Source organism: Stegostoma tigrinum, chromosome 18, assembly GCF_030684315.1.
Source record: "Stegostoma tigrinum isolate sSteTig4 chromosome 18, sSteTig4.hap1, whole genome shotgun sequence".
NCBI classification, from domain to species: Eukaryota; Metazoa; Chordata; class Chondrichthyes; order Orectolobiformes; family Stegostomatidae; genus Stegostoma; species Stegostoma tigrinum.
The window spans coordinates 24552688-24572448 of NC_081371.1; the positions used below are offsets into that span (position 1 = coordinate 24552688).

The 19761-nt window shown below is 41.8% G+C and overlaps 1 protein-coding gene across 1 annotated transcript in view; it reads right to left on the reverse strand.

The window, feature by feature from the left end:
• nrip2 (nuclear receptor interacting protein 2) overlaps window positions 1–13614 on the reverse strand; it is a 53940-nt gene extending 40326 nt beyond the window's left edge. The window contains exons 1-3 of the mRNA XM_048549033.2: window positions 13550–13614; window positions 13111–13405; window positions 3259–3435 (exon numbers count right to left, since the gene is read on the reverse strand). Of these exons, the coding sequence (XP_048404990.1) occupies window positions 3259–3435; window positions 13111–13266 (333 nt within the window). The 5' untranslated portion in view covers window positions 13267–13405; window positions 13550–13614. The remainder of the gene's footprint in view (window positions 1–3258; window positions 3436–13110; window positions 13406–13549) is intronic.
• Window positions 13615–19761: the final 6147 nt, after the last annotated feature.

The following is a 19761-nucleotide window of genomic DNA, read 5'->3' on the forward strand; positions in this document are numbered from 1 at the left end:
CAATTAAATGTCAGCACAAGGTATCAGCCATGGAACAATCAGTCATCTTGACCTGTTTTCAACAGGAAATAAGATATTATCTTTTCCATAAAGCTGTTACAACATACTTACCTTGCAAGCAGTAATTCATAGCATTACACATTGCCACATCCTTCATGTATGTAGCAAGTGTCCATGGACTTCCTGAATGATAGATCCTTAGAAATGCTGAGTTGTCCTGAAGATGCACCATGAGAGGATTCTTGTTTATCATAAGAAGTGCAAACTGTGGATATTGAGTGAGAGGGGGAAGGTCTCTGCTAGGGCTGCTCTGCAGGACATAGCTGGTGCAGCCCACAGACATTCAATGTATAGAGAAACGTATTATTAAGAAGCGGCAGAGAACGTGTGACGTACTGACAGGCTTTTCAAACACAATGATCATGACTGCAGTAAGAATGGAGCGATCCATCTCAAGCATGAGTACGATGACGTTATATGACATTGCAGCAATACGTTCTTGCACGGATAACTGGCCAACTTTGTGAAACATCAAATGAGTCTGTGCACTCCTAGACAGCAGTCATATCCAACCGATAGTCAACATGACTGCCATCTTAGTTAATATGGTAGATGTCCTTTCCTTGCCCTTAGGGTGCTGCACAGATTAGCGCCTAAGTGCTCTCCTTCAGAGTGGTAACAGTGAAGTACAGTTGGCTTATGATTGAGAAGATTGCTAAAGGAGACATGCAAATAAAGACTCCTCTCAAAGTGCTTTCACTTTTCATCCATTGTACACCTTCCACCCACCCACCCCACCACCTTAATATCCCCCATCAGCTAATGATTGATATGCTATCATATGACGAAGTGTCCCCTTACACAGGCAAAGGTGGAACAGGTTATAGTGGTACCCCCCGGGCTCCAAAACCCAAATGTTACTGCCAAAGAGATCCTAGTCATCAGATCTCAGAAAGGGCCCAAGCAATCTGTCTCTACCTGTGCACCAGGTATAAATAGCAGGAAAAGAAACAGGAAAGCTTTGTAGTTCCATAAGATTATGTGAAGCTCTTACGTTTTGAAGTCTCCACTCTAAGGACTTTCTGGTGACTTTTTGAAGCCTAATCCAGATATTCACATGTAATTTGAAATAGATCTACTTTTCCACAATACTTCAAAACTCAAATCCTCAAACAGTAAATACAAAGCACCTTCAAAGCAATGTTGTCACCAGACACATATGGTGGTCACTGGGTTATTTTTAAAAGCACTTCATTCAGGAGATGTCAAGAGGAGCTGGATTGAAAGATTTTCAGGATTACAGCTGCCATCAATTTTCTGCTCACATGCTGGATTCCCAGAAAATATTTCAAAACAAGTAGAAGGTGTGTTGAGTGTGTTCTATCAAAAGGTTACACATTTTTTGAATTGCAAACAGTATCAAGTAGCCACAAATCCTATCATGTGACATGCAGTAAACTCGTCCAAGCCACCAGCTTAAGATGTGATTTCCAGTAAATGTACTTTAAAACATTCACAGTGTCATTTTAGTGACCTTTTCAAAACACCATGCCTCAACAGTTTTTCAAATGAACCAATTTAACAACTTTTAATGTGCATCGTCGAAAACATGTCAATAATGGAAGCATCTTTATAAAGCGTTAACATTTGGAGAAGTGAAATACCATTCTAAAATGTATCATTACAAAGTGTGAACAAAGAAATTAAAATATTTCAAACATTTTGAACCGCATTCACGTACACATGCAGATTTGGTTTGTAATTAATACAGTGTGCATGGTACCAACTTGATACACAGATAATTCAAACTGAAGTTAAATGAGGACACAAGGAATCAGCAAGGGAATGTAGATAGATTGAGTGAATGGGCAAAAATTTGGCATGTGGAGTTGAATGTAGGAAAGTGTCACGTAGGAAGAATCAAAAGCAGACTATTATTTAACTAGAGAGGGACTCCAAAAAAGTGCAGTCCATAGGGATCTGAGTGTTCTTGTGGAAAAAGCACAACAAGACGGCATGTAGGTATAGCAAGTCATTAAGAAAGCAAATCGAATTTTCACCCGTTATTGCTAAGGGATTTAATACTAGTAAGGTCTTGTTACTATTGTGCAGTACATTGGTGAGATTGCCCCTGGAACACTGGATGTACTGGCATTAGAGGCAATTCAAAAGAGATACACTCAGCTGATTCCTGGAATGATGGGGTTGACTTGTTAAGAGCAGTTAAATAGATTAAGCCTTTATTCATTAGGGTTTATATGCATTTGGACTAATTTTATTGAAGCACAAAAGATTCTGAGGAAGCTTGTCAGAGTAGATAGTGAGAAGATGTTTCTGTTAGTGGGGGAATTTTGAACTAAAGTGACTTCCCCTGACAGCAGGGCAGCATTTGATTGGGCATGCATGAAGAAGTACTGGCAAAATGGGAGTCAGCAGGAAGTGGGGGAAACTATCCACTGTTTGGGGTCATACTTAACAATAAAGGAAGGTGTTACAGAGATAGTAGGAAATGCAGATGCTGGAGAATCTGAGGTAACACAGTGGAGAGCTGGATGAACATAACAGGCCAAGCAGCATCAGAGGAGCAGGAAAGCTGACGTTTCGGGTCTCGCCCCAAAACGTCAGCTTTCCTGCTCCTCTGACGCTGCTTGGCCAGCTGTGTTCATCCAGCTCTACACTGTATTTTCTAATAAAGGAAGTTCGTTGAGTTGTTGAAGGTCAATCACTTCAATCCCAGTACATCACTATAAGGGTTCCTCGGATGAGTTATTCTGGTCAACTCTTAACTGCCTTCTGGGAAATAAATGCTGACCTAACCAGTCTCATAATTGCATGAAAATTTTAATACAAGGGAGCAGGGAGCGAGAATGGCACGTTTCCCGCTGTCAATCTGGATTATTTATTCCTTTGGCGTTCCCAGAGACCAGAGACACCATCAGATTTTCTTGTAAAGTATGGATTCCCTGCTGCTGACATTAAGTTCTGCTCTTAACATTTATTTCTGCAGCACTTGGAGCTATGTCTTCTAGATATTCCATCTGAGACCCCAATTAAACAAAAGCAATGAGCTGTTTAAATTTCTTGATTTATGTTGAACAGTGATCAGGGGTATTATACATTTTCCAGTCACCCTCCATTATCTTTTTGTATTCTTTGCAGTGGTGTAACCAATATACGGGAAGTTCTGTAGTGATAAAGATTACAAGGTTATTAGATGGAAAAATGACTTCATTAGATTTGTAATGGAGCTGCACATACCTTGCAGAAAACACTGAGTGTGTTCCTTTGCTTCAAACATGCAGTATCCTTGTTCATGTGAGACTTTGACTCCTCAGCAAGTGGTGATTGAGTCACAGCCCCTCTGTCCAACTGGTCCCCATGTAATTTGGTGATGTTGCTCTCAAGTAACCGTCTTTGAACAATGTTGTGAGGTTGCTGTGAGGACAAACAGAAAATAAAACAAAGCAATGTATGTCTACTGTTAGGCTCTCTTCATTGCAGTACTGAACTGACTCAAATACAACGATAGTAGGAACTGCAGATGCTGGAGAATCTGAGATAACAAGGTGTAGAGCTGGATTAACACAGCAGGCCAAGCAGCATCAAAGGAGCAGGAGGGTCTAGGCCCGAAACGTCAGCTTTCCTCCTCCTCTGATGTTGCTTGGCCTGCTGTGTTCATCCAGCTCTACACATTGTTGCTTCAAAGTCAAGATCACTGTTGGCTTCAGTCAAAATGGACATGGAGGCCAAGTTTGACGCGTGCAGCATAAAAATAATGTCAAATGCTCCTGCTGAATTGGGGATATTGTCCAGACAAACAGTATACAGAGATATTAACCATATGTCTGCTATTAACATCACTAATAATTTCTATTCTTGTGTCTTTTAAAGCTGATACTGCTACTGATTCCTCTTTGAACCTGTCTTCATGTTTTACTGTGCTATGCCACAGTAACTCGTTCTAAATGATAAATTCTCAAGAATGCAGACGATAACAGTGATTCTGGAAGACCAGATGAGGGGAGGGGGATTGCAGCGCAAAGTTGCTCCCAATTGGACCAGCAATTTTCAACACAGCTTCAAAACCCTAATAGAAATACTGAAATTCTGGAACAAGTAGTTCATGCAGTGTCTATGGAGAGAAAAGAAACAGTTTATGTTCCAGGTCTGACCCTTTCAACGGAACTGTAAATTTTTCTCAATTCTGGTTATTTGTTTTCTTTCCCCAGAGATAACACCTGACTTGCTGCATGTTTCTACTACTTATTGTGTTTTAGTTTTCTAGCATTTACTGTACTTTATTTTTGATCAAAATCTGGGTGTTTGGGAAATGAGCTGTGCCAAACGTGGGTTGTGCTTCACACTCTTGATTGTAAATTGGGTAGGATGAATTTTACAAGCTCGAGGCCAACCGCACCTCCATCCTCTTTTCTTTGCAGTTGAGTACGGCACACATTTTTAACATTTCATTCGGAGGTCATGGGAGCATTCTGCCCCTTGGTTGTTAAGACTGGGAGAGACAGAGATATAGTGGTATTGTTACTAGATGAACAATCCAGAGACCCAGGTTAGTGTCCTGGGGCAATGAATTCAAATCCATCCTTGGCAGTTGGTTGAATTTAAATTTAATTCAGAAATCTGGAAAATAAAACTCGTCTCAGTGATGGTGACCATAAAGCTATCATCAATTGTGATAAGTATAATCCTTCTGGTTCATTACTAGACCATTAAGGGAACCTACCATTCCTAACCAGTCTGACATATGTCTGACTCCACAGACACATCCATGTCATTGACACTTAACTAGATGAAGTTGCAACAGTCTAACAGACCACTCCATTCAAGGGCAATTAGGATGGACAGAAAATGCTGCCTTGCGAGCAACATCCACATCCCATGAAGAAATATAGAAATAAAGATTTTAGGATTATTATGCACATGGGTCTAAATAACAGAATTAATTTAAGTGATTACCCACTTACTCTGGAAAAGTCAGTAATATGATAAAGTTGTGTCCTTTTGTTTTGCTTCTGTCAGTGGAAAATTCGAAGCTGTTTGCCATCATGAATAATTCATCTGTAATCCTTTGACACATCAACAGAAAGCAAATAGGCTAACACTGCAGATGGCCTCAGTCCTAGCCTGAAGAAACATTAGATAATAAATTTGAAGGCTCTGTTCCTTTGCCATTGGTGTCTACACACATAACATCATATAAGGGGCTTCCTGATGAAGACAGCATCACATTCTATCTGAGATAATGGGAACTGCAGATGCTGGAGATTCCAAGATAATAAAATGTGAGGCTGGATGAACACAGCAGGCCAAGCAGCATCTCAGGAGCACAAAAGCTGACGTTTCGGGCCTAGACCCTTCATCAGAGAGGGGGATGGGGGGAGGGAACTGGAATAAATAGGGAGAGAGGGGGAGGCGGACCGAAGATGGAGAGTAAAGAAGATAGGTGGAGAGGGTGTAGGTGGGGAGGTAGGGAGGGGATAGGTCAGTCCAGGGAAGACGGACAGGTCAAGGAGGTGGGATGAGGTTAGTAGGTAGCTGGGGGTGCGGCTTGGGGTGGGAGGAAGGGATGGGTGAGAGGAAGAACAGGTTAGGGAGGCAGAGACAGGTTGGACTGGTTTTGGGATGCAGTGGGTGGGGGGGGAAGAGCTGGGCTGGTTGTGTGGTGCAGTGGGGGGAGGGGATGAACTGGGCTGGTTTAGGGATGCAGTAGGGGAAGGGGAGATTTTGAAACTGGTGAAGTCCACATTGATACCATATGGCTGCAGGGTTAAACTGGTGAAGTCCACATTGATACCATATGGCTGCAGGGTTGATACCATATGGTATCAATGTGGACTTCACCAGTTTCAAAATCTCCCCTTCCCCTACTGCATCCCTAAACCAGCCCAGTTCATCCCCTCCCCCCACTGCACCACACAACCAGCCCAGCTCTTCCCCCCCACCCACTGCATCCCAAAACCAGTCCAACCTGTCTCTGCCTCCCTAACCGGTTCTTCCTCTCACCCATCCCTTCCTCCCACCCCAAGCCGCACCCCCAGCTACCTACTAACCTCATCCCACCTCCTTGACCTGTCCGTCTTCCCTGGACTGACCTATCCCCTCCCTACCTCCCCACCTACACCCTCTCCACCTATCTTCTTTACTCTCCATCTTCGGTCCGCCTCCCCCTCTCTCCCTATTTATTCCAGTTCCCTCCCCCCATCCCCCTCTCTGATGAAGGGTCTAGGCCCGAAACGTCAGCTTTTGTGCTCCTGAGATGCTGCTTGGCCTGCTGTGTTCATCCAGCCTCACATTTTATTATCACATTCTATCTACCTCCTTTTCCAATGTCAGACCCTTAATCACATCTGTACTCCCACCTGACCAGATAACTGGGTTCATTATAACAAACCCACCGTGTACTGCAACAAAGGAACTTGATGGTGCTCTGTGCATTACATCTCACACTTTTATTGCAAAGTCTCTGATAACTCAAGTCCTGCAAGCACTAAATGCAGACTTAAAGGGAATATAGGTTTTGAGTTTGGAAAGAAAATTTGCAGCAGTATGTCCGTAAAGGGCAACTTCAGCAACATCTGTTCCATTTGGACAAGATGAAAGCAGCAAGTAAGGACTGTAGTCACATGATAATAAATATTGGCAAGTGTTAATCGCCAAGTAATGGGCATTCAGCAATAATGGAGGGCATTGGCCCTTAACTCAAAAATTCTTCATATAAGTATTTTTAAAGGGATGTAAGAAAGAAACGTTCTTCAGCAATTATCTAGCTGTCTTCTGATATTACACACCATTGTTACAAATTTACAGCAAATATTAAAATTTAGTACTGACAGCAGATTCAGGCTTTCAGAGTAATGTAGAAGATTAAAAGCTTTCCTCTATAAACACCCTATGTTGTACCTTATGTGGAGGTGTGGTATGTGACAGTGTACAGTCCTTTCCTTCCATGCAATCCTTTGGGAAAAATAACTAATAGTATAACTTATGGACAGAATAGCCACTTTGGTTTAATAGTGAACTGTTATATTGTATGCAGCATTAAATAGAAGCACTGTAGACAAGATACCTCCTGCAGAAATTATTTTAAAAATCCCACTTTCACAGTGCTGACTTCTTGTTAAAGAATTATTTCTCAGACACAGCTTGTGAGTATCTCAATCAAATACCTTCTCAGATGTTAAGCCATGATACAAAGATTTAGTCTACAGTAAAGTCACAACTGCAGGGAACCTACACACATAGTTGTGTGAGGTGACGCTACAATTCAATCCAGGAGGCCCTGTGGAACCTGAGTTGTGTAAAAATATGTTCATGCAAAAAAACGTGATGCAGTAAATATGTGGAAAATGACTAGTTTTCAATTTGTTCACACCTCACAGTGGATTGTACAGCAAAAGACTTTTGAAATATTTTGGAAGGTAGTTAAGTATCTTTTTCTACTTAGCATGCTGTCTTCAGATGCATGTGACACAGTCCACCATGTCATCAAAGCAGTCAAGCATGCTCTCCAAGACTGCATGCTTCAGTGAGAAATCACCTTCAGAATGTGGGCAAAACCATTTTGTATAGTAACTGCCACATCCTCTGAGCTTACCATGTGGACCACAATGTCATGCCATGTCTTGAATTGTTTCAGTCATGTGTCTCTCCTCAGTGATATTTGCCTTTTGCTTTACATCAAGGTTAGCCACTTGTTGTATCAATTTCACTTTGTCTCCAATCAAAAGCACTTTTAACTTTCTCACAGGTTTAGCCGAACATGTAGGATCTGTCTTTTCACAGATAGGTCCTGATGTTAAATGGTGGCTTGCCTAGAACTTTGTCTGGCATGGTCTAACTCCAGGGCAATTGGTTGGCATGGTCATGTGATAAGTGTGCATGAGTTGGACGAAGTTAGAGATACCAATCAGAATTTCAATTTGCCACCAGAATCCTTCTATTAGGTCTCCTATTCCACCAGCGGAAATAGTTAACAACTTCACCACAACAAGAATTTCAGGTTGTCTGAGCATGATTCAGCTCAACTTCTGTTTATATAGCATTAGTATTGCATTATATAGGTATCGAGAAAATAATGATTAAAAATATTTAATGACAATGCAATTTAGTCAGGAGAATGTTCAATATGCTGCCTAAAATACATTGTTGTACACGATATCCAAAAGAACAGAAATAATTTGTGAAATAAATTCCTTACAATACTAGATTTTCTTTTCTTAGTGTAATGATGCGTGCCACTTGCTGAATGAGTTCGACACAATTCATGTATAATGTAGGAAAATCAATTCTCATAAATACAAAAATAAATTTATTGAATGAGGGCACCAAATACCTGGATATTTTTGGTCAGCACTGTGTTTTTCAAAATTTAAAATATAAGTTTCATAATAATGCACATTTCAGGGGTATTACTGTCTGATGTATCATGTTTCGATATAGTAGCAACTGTTTGCATTAAATGTTTGTGATTTCTTACACACTAACCAGAGAGAGTTGATATGGGGACCTAGAGCAATATTTTAAAAATTCATAATTTGTCCTTCATTGTTATTTTATTTATCTCTTTCTGTGTAATTTTTAATGGGTGCCGCAAACAGCAATGCAATAAATACCATAGATATTTTTTACATGATGTTGATTGAAGGATAAATATGAACAAGGACACTGGGAAGATATTCCCTGCTGTTCTATGAAATAGTGTCATGAGATTTTTTTTACCCTATCTGAAGACAGATAGAGCCACCTTTCATCTGAGAGAAAGTAATCTGACAATGCTGTAGCACCGCGATACTCCGCTGACATGTCAGCATAATATGTCTGTGATAAAAGGGTGTCATATCAAGCACAAGAGTCTTAATTTGAGGACTTTGTTTTCCATTTTAAACAACTTTGGTATGAACTCTGAATGGAGCAGCTCAATCTAATATAAGGCTTCAGAACGATAATGGACATGTATGTCTCACCTCCTGTGCTTTGTGATGACAAAGTGTTGTTGAATTTGAGTTGTTGCCTATTTGATAAATTCTGATTGAGGCAAATAATTAATACGGAGAGGAAAGGTACACCTCACTGTTCCGTGTTCTGTAAATACTGTCCTGAACTAGCCTCCTGGCAACAAATTGAATTTGAGACACATGACATTTGTTCACGAGTTAGGTACGCATGATTAGCTGCTACAGTGACATGGTGCAATGAAGGAATTGTATTAATCTGTTCACTGAATCAAAAATGAATGAACACTCCCAAGCTACACTAAGTCTTTGCAACACCCAACTTCTCCAGAAGGATAAAATGTCATATGGCAGACAATACCTCCATGAGTTGCCGTGTGACTAACCCTTCTCCTCAGGCATCCCACTGGCAATAATTAGTGTAATTTTTCAATCCCAGGGTAAAGTGCTGTACCAAGGTAGTATAATTTATAATTTATTTCATCTGCTACTCTAGTATTACACTGTTTTAATAGTTTTGTAGAACTCTGATGCAAAAACTGAAAAGTAACTTACTGCTCTTAAAATGCTGGTCAGATATTTAAAAATGGGCACCAAGAAAGGCTGAGGTCGAAGCATTCAATCCTGAGGGTGGTGGACATTGGCTAAATTTTCAAAAAAGAGATGGAGAAACTGCATGACAAGTCCTACAGTGAGGGCATTGCAAATGAGATACACTGATTTCTCTACCCAACTCATCCATCTGTGAGGCTGCTGATTTTATGTTAATTTATTTTAATGACCAGAAAGTTAGGAATACCTTAAATTAGAATGCTGAACCTTCTGTTTGATTCTCTGCTCAGTAATCCCCTCAGGCAGAAGGCTCCCCACCAAAAGCACAGACTCACAATATTTATTGTCTATGCCTGAAGAATTGAAAGAAATGATGTTTTGATTACCTATTAAAGGGCAATATGGAAGCAAGAATTTGTCATTACCTGTGATGCATCAGGAAGAGAGAAATGGAGGAATGCATGCACAAAAAACATGCAATCTGAAAGAAATTGATACATGTAGAGTGAAGTTTCTAGTGAAAAGGATAATGATTCAAGAAGGTGAATATTGTAGCAGACTGTGAGAGAAACTAGAGCCTGTGGTGTGTCTGAGTAAATGGATAATGAGTCAAAGCATGAGCCATCAGCTGCAGCACAAGTTTTTCATTATTCCATTGGTTACCCTTCAGTCCCATGACGTTTGTTCTATATCCTTTTTATCAATAGTGCTTTCTGCCTCTAATGCAACTTTTATCACTGAGTCGCACAGCATAGAAAAAGGCCTTTCCATCCAACCAGTCCATCCCAAACTAAACTAGTCCCATCTGAGATAACAAGGTGTGGAGCTGGATGAACACAGCAGGCCAAGCAGCATCTCAGGAGCGGGAAAGTTGACATTTCGGGTCTAGATCCTTCATCAGAAATGGGGGAGGGGAAGAGGATTCTGAAATAGATAGGGAGGGGGGGAGGCAGGTCGAAGATGGATAGAGGAGAAAATAGGTGGAGAGAAGGCAAACAAGTTAAACAGGCGGGGATGGAGCCAGTAAAGGTGAGTGCAGGTGGGGAGGTAGGGAGGGGATTGGTCAGTCTGGGGAGGATGGACAGGTCAAGGGGGCGGGATGAGGTTTGTGGGTTGGAAATGGGGGTGTGGCTTGAGGTGGGAGGAGGGGATAGGTGAGAGGAAGAACAGGTTAGGGAGCCGGGGACGAGCTGGGCTGGTTTTGGGATGCGGTAGGGGGAGGGAAGATTTTGAAGCTTGTGAAATCCACATTGATACCATTGAGCTGCAGGGTTCTCAAGTGGAATATGAGTTGCTGTTCCTGCAACCTTCGGGTGGCATCGTTGTGGCACTGCAGGAGGCCCAGGATGGACATGTCATCTGAGGAATGGGAGGGGGAGTTGAACTGGTTCATGACTGGGAAGTGCAGTTGTTTATTGCGAACCGAGCGTAGGTGTTCTGCAAAGCGGCCCCCAAGCCTCTGCTTCGTTTCCCCGATGTAGAGGAGGCTGCAACGTGTACAGCTAATGCAGTATACCACATTAGCAGATATGCAGATGAAGCTCTGCTCGATGTGGAGAGTCTTCTCGAGGCCTGGGATGGGGGTGAGGGAGAAGGTGTGGGGGCAGGTGTAGCATTTCCTGCGGTTGCAGGGAAAAGTGCCCCGTGTGCCTGCTCCTGCCCTATATCCCACCAAATCTTTCTAGTTCATGTACTTATCCAAATGTATTTTAAGCATTGTAAATGTATCCATATCCATCAGTTCCTCAGGAAGTCCATTCCACATGTAAATCACCCTCAATGCAAAAAAATTGCCCCCCTTTTTTTTAAAATCTCTCTCCTCTCACCTTAAAATGTGCCCCCTAGTCTTGAAAGCCACCATTAATTCTATCTATATCCCTCATTATTTTTTAACTTTCATGTTCTCTCTCCCCCATTTCTGTCTCTAGCCATGCTTCGACAAAATAGAACAAAGATGTCAAAGAGCTGGCAAATACCCTAACCCTCCAGAGTGATGAAGAACTGTACCTAAATGTAACATGAAAGATATTGAGTCTTTTCTGCCCTGATGATCACTATTACCTGTTCTAATGATAAATTTTGTGGTCCTTGTGGTCCCGAAGATTAGAATTATGAAGCTGGTGACATTGCTTGCAATTTTCTCATTGTAATTACACAAATGCCATCATAGACAGCTTCTGCATTGTCATAATCCTGCCAGTTAAAATTGCATGGGTGGGAATAAGTTGAGAATGTATCATGGCTATTTGTCCACAGTCCTGTCCTGCTCAAGCCACAGGGTGTGGGTTTAAAATCAAGCCTTTCATTTATGTCTCCTCTCCTTCTTTCTCCTGAATTTCTTGTCATTCTTCCTTTCCATTTATTTATCTCCATCGTTTGCCATTGTTAATTCTCTCAGTTTTAGTTTATTCATTTCTCTTACTTATTCCTATCTCTTATTTATACCTGTCTCCTAATTCTATCTTTAGTTTCTGTGTGCTTTTCTCCAAAGAACCAGAGGGGAAATGAGGAGAAAGCATTTTACTGAGCAACTTGTGACCTGGAATGCACTGTCTGAGCAGGTTGGGAAAGCACATTGAACAATATTCACCAAAATGGAGTTGGATAAATACTGGAAAAAAAATGCGTGGCTATGGGGAAGTGCAGAACAGTGGAAAGAATTGGATAGTTGCTTCTCAATTCTGACACGGACACAGTGATCCCTTTAGCTGCAGTATGATGCTACCTATCTCTCCCATTTGTTTCATCTTTATTCTGCTTCATATTCCTCTCTCTCCGATTGTTCTCCCAGCTGCTGTTATCTCCCTTCTTCCAACTGTCCTGTTTTTCTGTATTTTTTAGTCTCATTCTTACTAATAGTTTCCCTCTTGTTCCTCCTTATATATCTCCATAATTGTCCTTGATTTGTGTTTTTTTTCTGCTTATCTGTCCCTCTGGTCTACCTCTACCATTGCCTACCCGTCCGCTTCTATATATCAGATATTTTCAATTGTACTGAACTAATTAGAATAGAACTGGTTCCATTACTTTTTCCAATCTGATGGATATACCGACTCAGTTTGATAGCATGTTAATGCATCCTCTAGCCTGAGACTGGAAGGCTCCAGCATTCTCAGTTAACCCATACCGCCCAGTCACCATAAGAACCTGGAAGCCTTTACTGCTGCAACCCTAAATTTTACTTAATTTTGACAGGACTGTTCCTTTAACGCCTGTGCTGGCTATGAATAAATAGGCGGACAGACTCAAACTGTTGTTAGTTGGGCTGTTAAAATAACCCTAATCATGTATTAATTATAAAAGAGACGCAGCGCCAATTTCGCTTTGAAATGGATGCGAGCATATATGTATACGAGATATTTACATAAAAGGTGCGTAGATTCAAACTCGTAAATGTATACGCCGGACCACCAGCCCATCACACATATTCATTCACGAAGTCCACATATGAACACACGGAACTATCGGAGAGTTCACATCACGCAAATATCGATTCTAAGTATAACCGTCCTTCCCGATCTCCCCTAATTACTGCTGCTCACTGCAGGCTGCGCTAGGTACATATCGCCACCAAGAAAGGGCGACTCACCAGATCTTTTGATGTTCCCAACCTTTTAAGACCGTCCAGAGGGAGCAAATCTGCCGAATCTTTATGAATAAACTGCGTGGCTTGCTTTAGACGCCTCTGCTGGTGCAAGATAGCTTTGTCCCTGATTTCCATTTCATTTTTCTTCAGATCGGACATTGCTACTGCATTTATTTCGCTCTAGTTTGCGGTGTTCGGTGCCTTCCGCGCCGTTGCTCTGTCCTAATCCTCTCCGCTCGCACTTTGCTCTGCAGCTCGCTGGCTCTGGGGGTTTTTTTCTCCCCCCGGGGGTGTCTGCCTGCAACATACGTCACGATCAACACATTTCCTGAAATAACAAAACAAATCACCAGAAGAAATCTGCAGGAACGTAGAAAGCAGCAAGTGAAAAAAAATACTGAGGGAGGCGAAAGGAGAAGGTAAAACTCAAGCAACACCTCACCGATTAGGATCAGTTTTTTTATGTCAGGGTTCAGAATTGTCTTCAACACTGAATGAATAGGCTAATGAACTACTTCCAGACAAACTGCTATGTCCATGCAGAATCAAGGCTTACCGAAGGGAAACTCGACCTGAATTGTCAACAAATCATTAAAAACAGAAAAGTCTTTGCTTCTTATTTAACATCCACGTTGTTATTCATAAGTTTCCAGATAATTTGGAAATTGGTTGAACATTTTCGAGATTTTACTTGGGAGTCACAAAACTGACTTTCAAAAAACGACTGGTCTGATTAAGACATAGATCTCACGTAACAATGCAGCCTAGGTAGCAACGTGTAACTGTAGCATCTTTAGCATTTCGAATCATTCCCTCCTAGGATTCGTTTCGGTCACATTGCTTGCTATTCCAGTGTTTGTCTCAAATCATTTGTTAAACTGAATTTCGCAGCCGATTTCATTTGAACGTAAATCCTAAAAATCTGTTTCGATTTATTCATTAATTTAAATGTCGTTAAGTTCCATTGTGAAAGGACGTTGTTTGACTCCCGCCCTCCCCGTGGTCTTCCAGCCTGAGACTTGGAAGTTATTGAGGAGATACCGTATACAAATATAGTTTTGCTGTGGCTCCAGCAGTTTCAGTACTATTGAGAGGCAAATGAAATTTGATGTGTTTCGTTTCACAGGAGAGAGAGAAATCAGCTCTTTGTTGACTATTAACAGCACTTTCAGTGAACAGACTACACGACGGCGCATCCTGCCGTTTGCAATGCGATACCGTTCTCAAATGGATAGTTCTAAATGGAACTTCACATCAACTGAGAAGAATATTTTACAGTAAGAGTAAGCTTCCTTTCAACACATCATATCAAGATAAATGGATTTAACTTTTTATAAAATACTGATCAGGCCTCAGCTTTGTTATTGCACCAAACTTTAGTGATTCTTTAAGAAGGTCAAGGCCTGTGTGAGGGGTCTGGGATTGTTCTCCTGCCTGCAGGGAAAATTAATAGATGTGATAGCGGTGAGTAAAATCATGATGAGATTTGAGACATAAAACGATCCCAGTGACAGAAGATAACAGTGTAGAGCCGGAGGAACACAGCAGGCCAGGCAGCATCAATGGAGCGGGGAAGTTGAAGAAGGACCCCGAACCGAAACGTCAGCTTTTGTGCTCCTGAGATGCTGCTTGGCCTGCTGTGTTCATCCGGCTCCACACTGCGTTGTCTCTGACCCCAACACCTGCAGTTCTTGCTATCTCCCAGTGACAGAAGGGTCAGCAATCAGTGGGCACAGATTGAAGATGATTGAAATAAAAATTAGATGCAATATGAGCAAAATGTGATCTAAAATGTACTGTCAAAATGGGTGTTAAAAACAGATTTAATTGTAATTTTCAAAAAGGGACATCAGTGGATAGTTGGAGGAGGAAGGTTTGCAGGGTTACAGGCAGATAACAAGGGAGAGGGACTGAGTGGATAACTGCAAAAAGATGGTACAGTTACAATAAGATGAATGTTGTATCATTCTTTAATTCAATAACAGAATTAGTAACTATTGTACAACATGATGAACACAAAGGGACAGGTGGTCTGAGGTGCAGCTGTTTTAGTGCGAGAAGTGTAGTAGATAAGGCAGATGATAGATAAGGATCAATGGTCGGCACAACATCGTGGGCTGAAGGGCCTGTTCTGTGCTGTGCTGTTCTATGTTCTATGTTCTATGTAAAAACATAAGTTGACCAAATATATTTAGAGCAGAGAAAGTAGTCATGGATTATTAGCACTTTGCATAGCACCGCATCACAAGATGCTGATTATAATGAATGGGAGCAACAGCAGGCTTTTCAACTGAAAGAGCCATCTCTGCCATTCTATGAGATCATTGTTGATCCGAACGTGGCTTTACCTCTACTTTGTTGCCCATCGCCCATAACCTCCATCTAAATAGTATCACACAATTGTAAACATATCACTATTTCACAAGTTCACCTGTCTGACTGTCATTGTAGCTCCAAGATTGATGCTACAGGGGCTACCTATGCTGAACACCATTTCAAGTTAGAACCCTGTGTAAGGGAGTGCTATTCTCTCTTGAATGCCCAGCACAGCATAATGTCATGTCACTATGATAATGTCACATGTTAGAAAGCCTTCAAACAATTGAAAACATGAATTTTTATCAAACAACAGCAAAGGAAAAGGAAAAACAAGACAAACAGAAACAGCTCCATTTGCTTCTGGGAGCGAACAGGAGAATGTGCCTTTCAAATGGCAACAAATTAAAGTCAATAAATGATCAGCACAATCAGCTCACATTATTGGACCTGTGTGCCATTTATCTCCTGTGAGGCTCGATACATCTAACATTGCATCATTGTGTCATGGTGAAGCTGATGATAGGATTATGCAGCACAACTTGTCTGCAGTGTGCTGCAAGGTTCCCCAGACTGATCCAAACGTTGGCATCTCATTGGAACCTCTACTGCACCATAGCCCTGCTGGAAGAGTGGGCTGCATTGTATGTAAGATAACACAGTGTGGAGCTGGATGAACATAGCAGGCCAAGCAGCATCTGAGGATCAGGAAAGCTAATGTTTCGGGTCTGGACCCTTCTTCAGAAATGATTTTTGAAGAAGGGCGTAGATCCGAAACTTCAGCTTCCCTGTTCCTCTGATGCTGCTTGGCGTGCTGTGTTCACCTAGCTCCACGTGTTATCTCAGAGTCTCCAACATTGGCAGTTCCCACCATCTCTGCATTGTATGTACCTGGGTCTCAGTTAGGTGTTGTGTAACCGATTCATCAGCCATGGTTGCAGACCTTCTCTCCAGTAACCATCTTTGTAAAGCATTGGCCTTGAAGTAAAGCAGGCATGTTAGAGTTTGCAAGGATGTAGGCATTGTGGCACCTTAACAGTGTTCCTGGCAGAGGGTTTCTGGCACAGGCTTCTAAGATGTGGTTCTGATGATCACAGATGACCTGTTCATTCACTGAATAGCATACTTTTCTACTAATGAAGTCAGCTGCGTGATGGTATGGTGCTGTCCTAGTGCAGGGCTGGAAAATTGAACATTTTTCTTGAAGTTGAGAATCCCATTTTTCTGATCTCACCAAATTTTCCCATTGGATTCACCATTGCCCAGACCATTCAGCAGCCGAGAATATTTAGCCCTTTATAAAGAATTTGTTCGAATGTTGAGAATATTTCTCCCATGTTCAGATGCACACTACCAAATCATCAGTACGCATTGAGATTGCATTACATTTCAATAACCTTGTTGGTTAATCATTGGAAAGTTGCTGTTGCATTTTTAATTCAGAACAGCATGACATTCCATTGATAATGTCCATCTAAGATTAAAAAACTGATATTTCTTTCCATTTATGAAGAAAAGTCATATCAGTCTCGAGATATAAACTTTAGGTTGAATCTCACCAGAAATCAGTATTATTTTCATTAAGATTCATAGAGGGTTTCTCTCAGCAAGGCAAAATGAATTTTCTTGTGCTGTTGCTAAAGAGCCACCTTATTAACTCGATACCATGCCCCCATCCATGCTAGTCCAAATATCCTCCTTACCATTAAAAACCAAAAGAACTGCGGATGCTGTAAATCAAAAACAAAAGCAGAAGTTGCTGGAAAAGCTCAGCCAGTATCTGAGAAGAAAAATCAGAGTTAATGTTTTGGGTCCAGTGACCCTTCCTCAGAAATGAGCTTCAGCTCTGAGGAAGGGTCACCGGACCCATTAACTCTGATTTCTCTTCACAGATACTGCCAGACCTGCTGAGTTTTTCCAGCAACTTCTGCTGTTGTTCCTCCTTACTGCTGGTTGAAGTACTTGCCATTGCCAGGACATGCTGGATTTCCTGGTGCAACAAGGGCCATTATAAAAGACTGTTCTGTACCTGGTAAAGGGCTGGTGGTCTGGAGCAGCTCTGCACAGTCAGTAACATGTCCCCATGACATGTAGGCAGGGGGAAATTAACCCTCCAAATTTGTGGACAGGAAATTCAAGGGCTTGGTGAATGGTGCTGCAGAGGAAGGCTGCCCTCTTCACCCAGGACCAGCAGAGGAGACCGCAACACCAGACTCTGGCAGCCTGGTCGAGATTGCTACCCAGTTCAATGCCATACCAGCTATCTGGACGAACATGCAGACGTGCCCAGGGAGGTCAGTGACCTTCTTCGCTCTGACAGTGTAACAACCACCATCTTCTACCTCACAATTCACACTGGGGCTGCTACTGCACGGCCCTCCCACCAAGGCTTATGCTCTAACCTCTCACTGTCATATGCAACATGTTCCTCCACTTTCTCTCATCCTCCAAATCCCTAAAACCACTAACTCTGCATGGCCCCTACATTTCCTACTCAGTCATTTGGGTCATCTCTCCTCCACTGCGTCGCCCCACACCTGCACCACCACTAGGAGCTGTGCCACACAGTTTCATCTCAGTCAATCTCTCCCCTTGATTCTGGGAGGAAATGGCCTGCAGTAGGGCAGAAAGCTCTGAGAGTGGTGGCGGGATGCCTGATGTTTGGCTCCTCTCCCTCTACAAGGAGGCGATCCTGACCGTAAACCCCCAGAGTGACTGACTGACTGTGCTCACACCCCTGGACTGGTTTCGGACGGAGTCCTTAACTGACTGTATCTGGACTCCCTGACTGCAGGCGTGCCCTCTGGACTTAACCAAAGACTTTAACTTTAAGACATGGCCATTTGGTTGAAGCACATTCATTGTGTTTACCATGTAGGCTGCTGGTATGTTCTGTAAATGTGAGATTGAGGTAGGATGGTACTGAATTGCAAACTGTCCACCTTCTTAACCGATAGCTGCTGACAACCATGTCAAGCTGCCTGAATTTCTGTCTGCATTGAGCAACAAGGCATGACAGAATTGCTGTAAGCCTTTAAGCCCTGGCTGGGGGGGTAAAACACAAAACTACAGAGCATGGCAGGCAAGGCTGGGACATGGCAAGATCAAGTTTCGCTCCTTTTAATTCTCAGTGCTGAGTGATTACTTTAGCTTCTGTGTAAAGCAAAGCCATCAGTTGGTGAAGCGTTGCTGTCTGCGAGTAGCAATTCAATTAATGTACAGCTCTCATTTTCAGATAATATGGCAGGAGCCCCATTGTTGTCTGTGAGCTGTTAAAAGGCAAATTCTGAAATCAACACTAAGAAACATCTTGAAGGATGAATGAGAACCAATGATTTGTAATAAGACAGAGCTGTGTCAGCACGTACACAATGCTAAGTGATCACTAACATTTTTAAATACAAATTAAACATTTTTCTTTTCAACATTTGGTAGAGACACCTGAATGTTCAAGAGAATTAGCAAAAGGAATGTTGTAGATCAAATGGAAGGTAGGAAAATATGATTCATTTGGGTTCTGACAACATGTAACCCCAACTCCTGTCCACTGACTGTGCAACTACATGTGAGCCTGATGCCACAGCACAACTGAGTATGTGCAGATTGATAATATGGCTGATTTTTGCATTGGGAACAGACACTCCAACTCAAAGCATCTAATCATGATGAGATTCTGCTTCTATTTCTGCCTCAATTTACCCACTAACCTTCGCAGTTTAACTAAAAGGTAAGATGTAGGAGCAGAATTAGGCCATTCAGCCCATGTAGTCTGCATCGCTGTTCAATAAGATCACTTCTGATCTGATAATCCTCAAGTCTACATTCTTGCTTCTTCCCCAATATCCCTTTATTCCCTTTTGTGATTAAGTAACTGTCCATCCACTCTTAATCAAAGATTTCAATCCATTGTTACATTCTTTACTCCCAGAAAAGTCTTAGAAATACTCAAAACAATTATCAAAATCCAGCAGGTGCAGTATACTTCATGACAACACTGTTTTTATGCTCCATTATGCCCATGTATTTCTGTTTAAAGGTTCATAGATCCCTCTTAAATTCATTGAATTTTGATCCAGCAAAGCGTCTCCCTCATTATTGTTACGATTGCAGTTGATGCTAACATTGTACAAGTCATATTCCAGAATAAGACTTGGTAGCCCATAAGTTTCATTTTGCTTAGTGAGGCAATCAGTTGCTGCACATATCCACAAGACGCTATCAATGCACCTAGAACAAAATAACTTAGGAGTTTAGTACACAAAAGATAGCACAAACTGTATTACACAATACAAGAAGTATTTGAAATGGTCTCATTACAAGTATCAGAAACAAAAATTT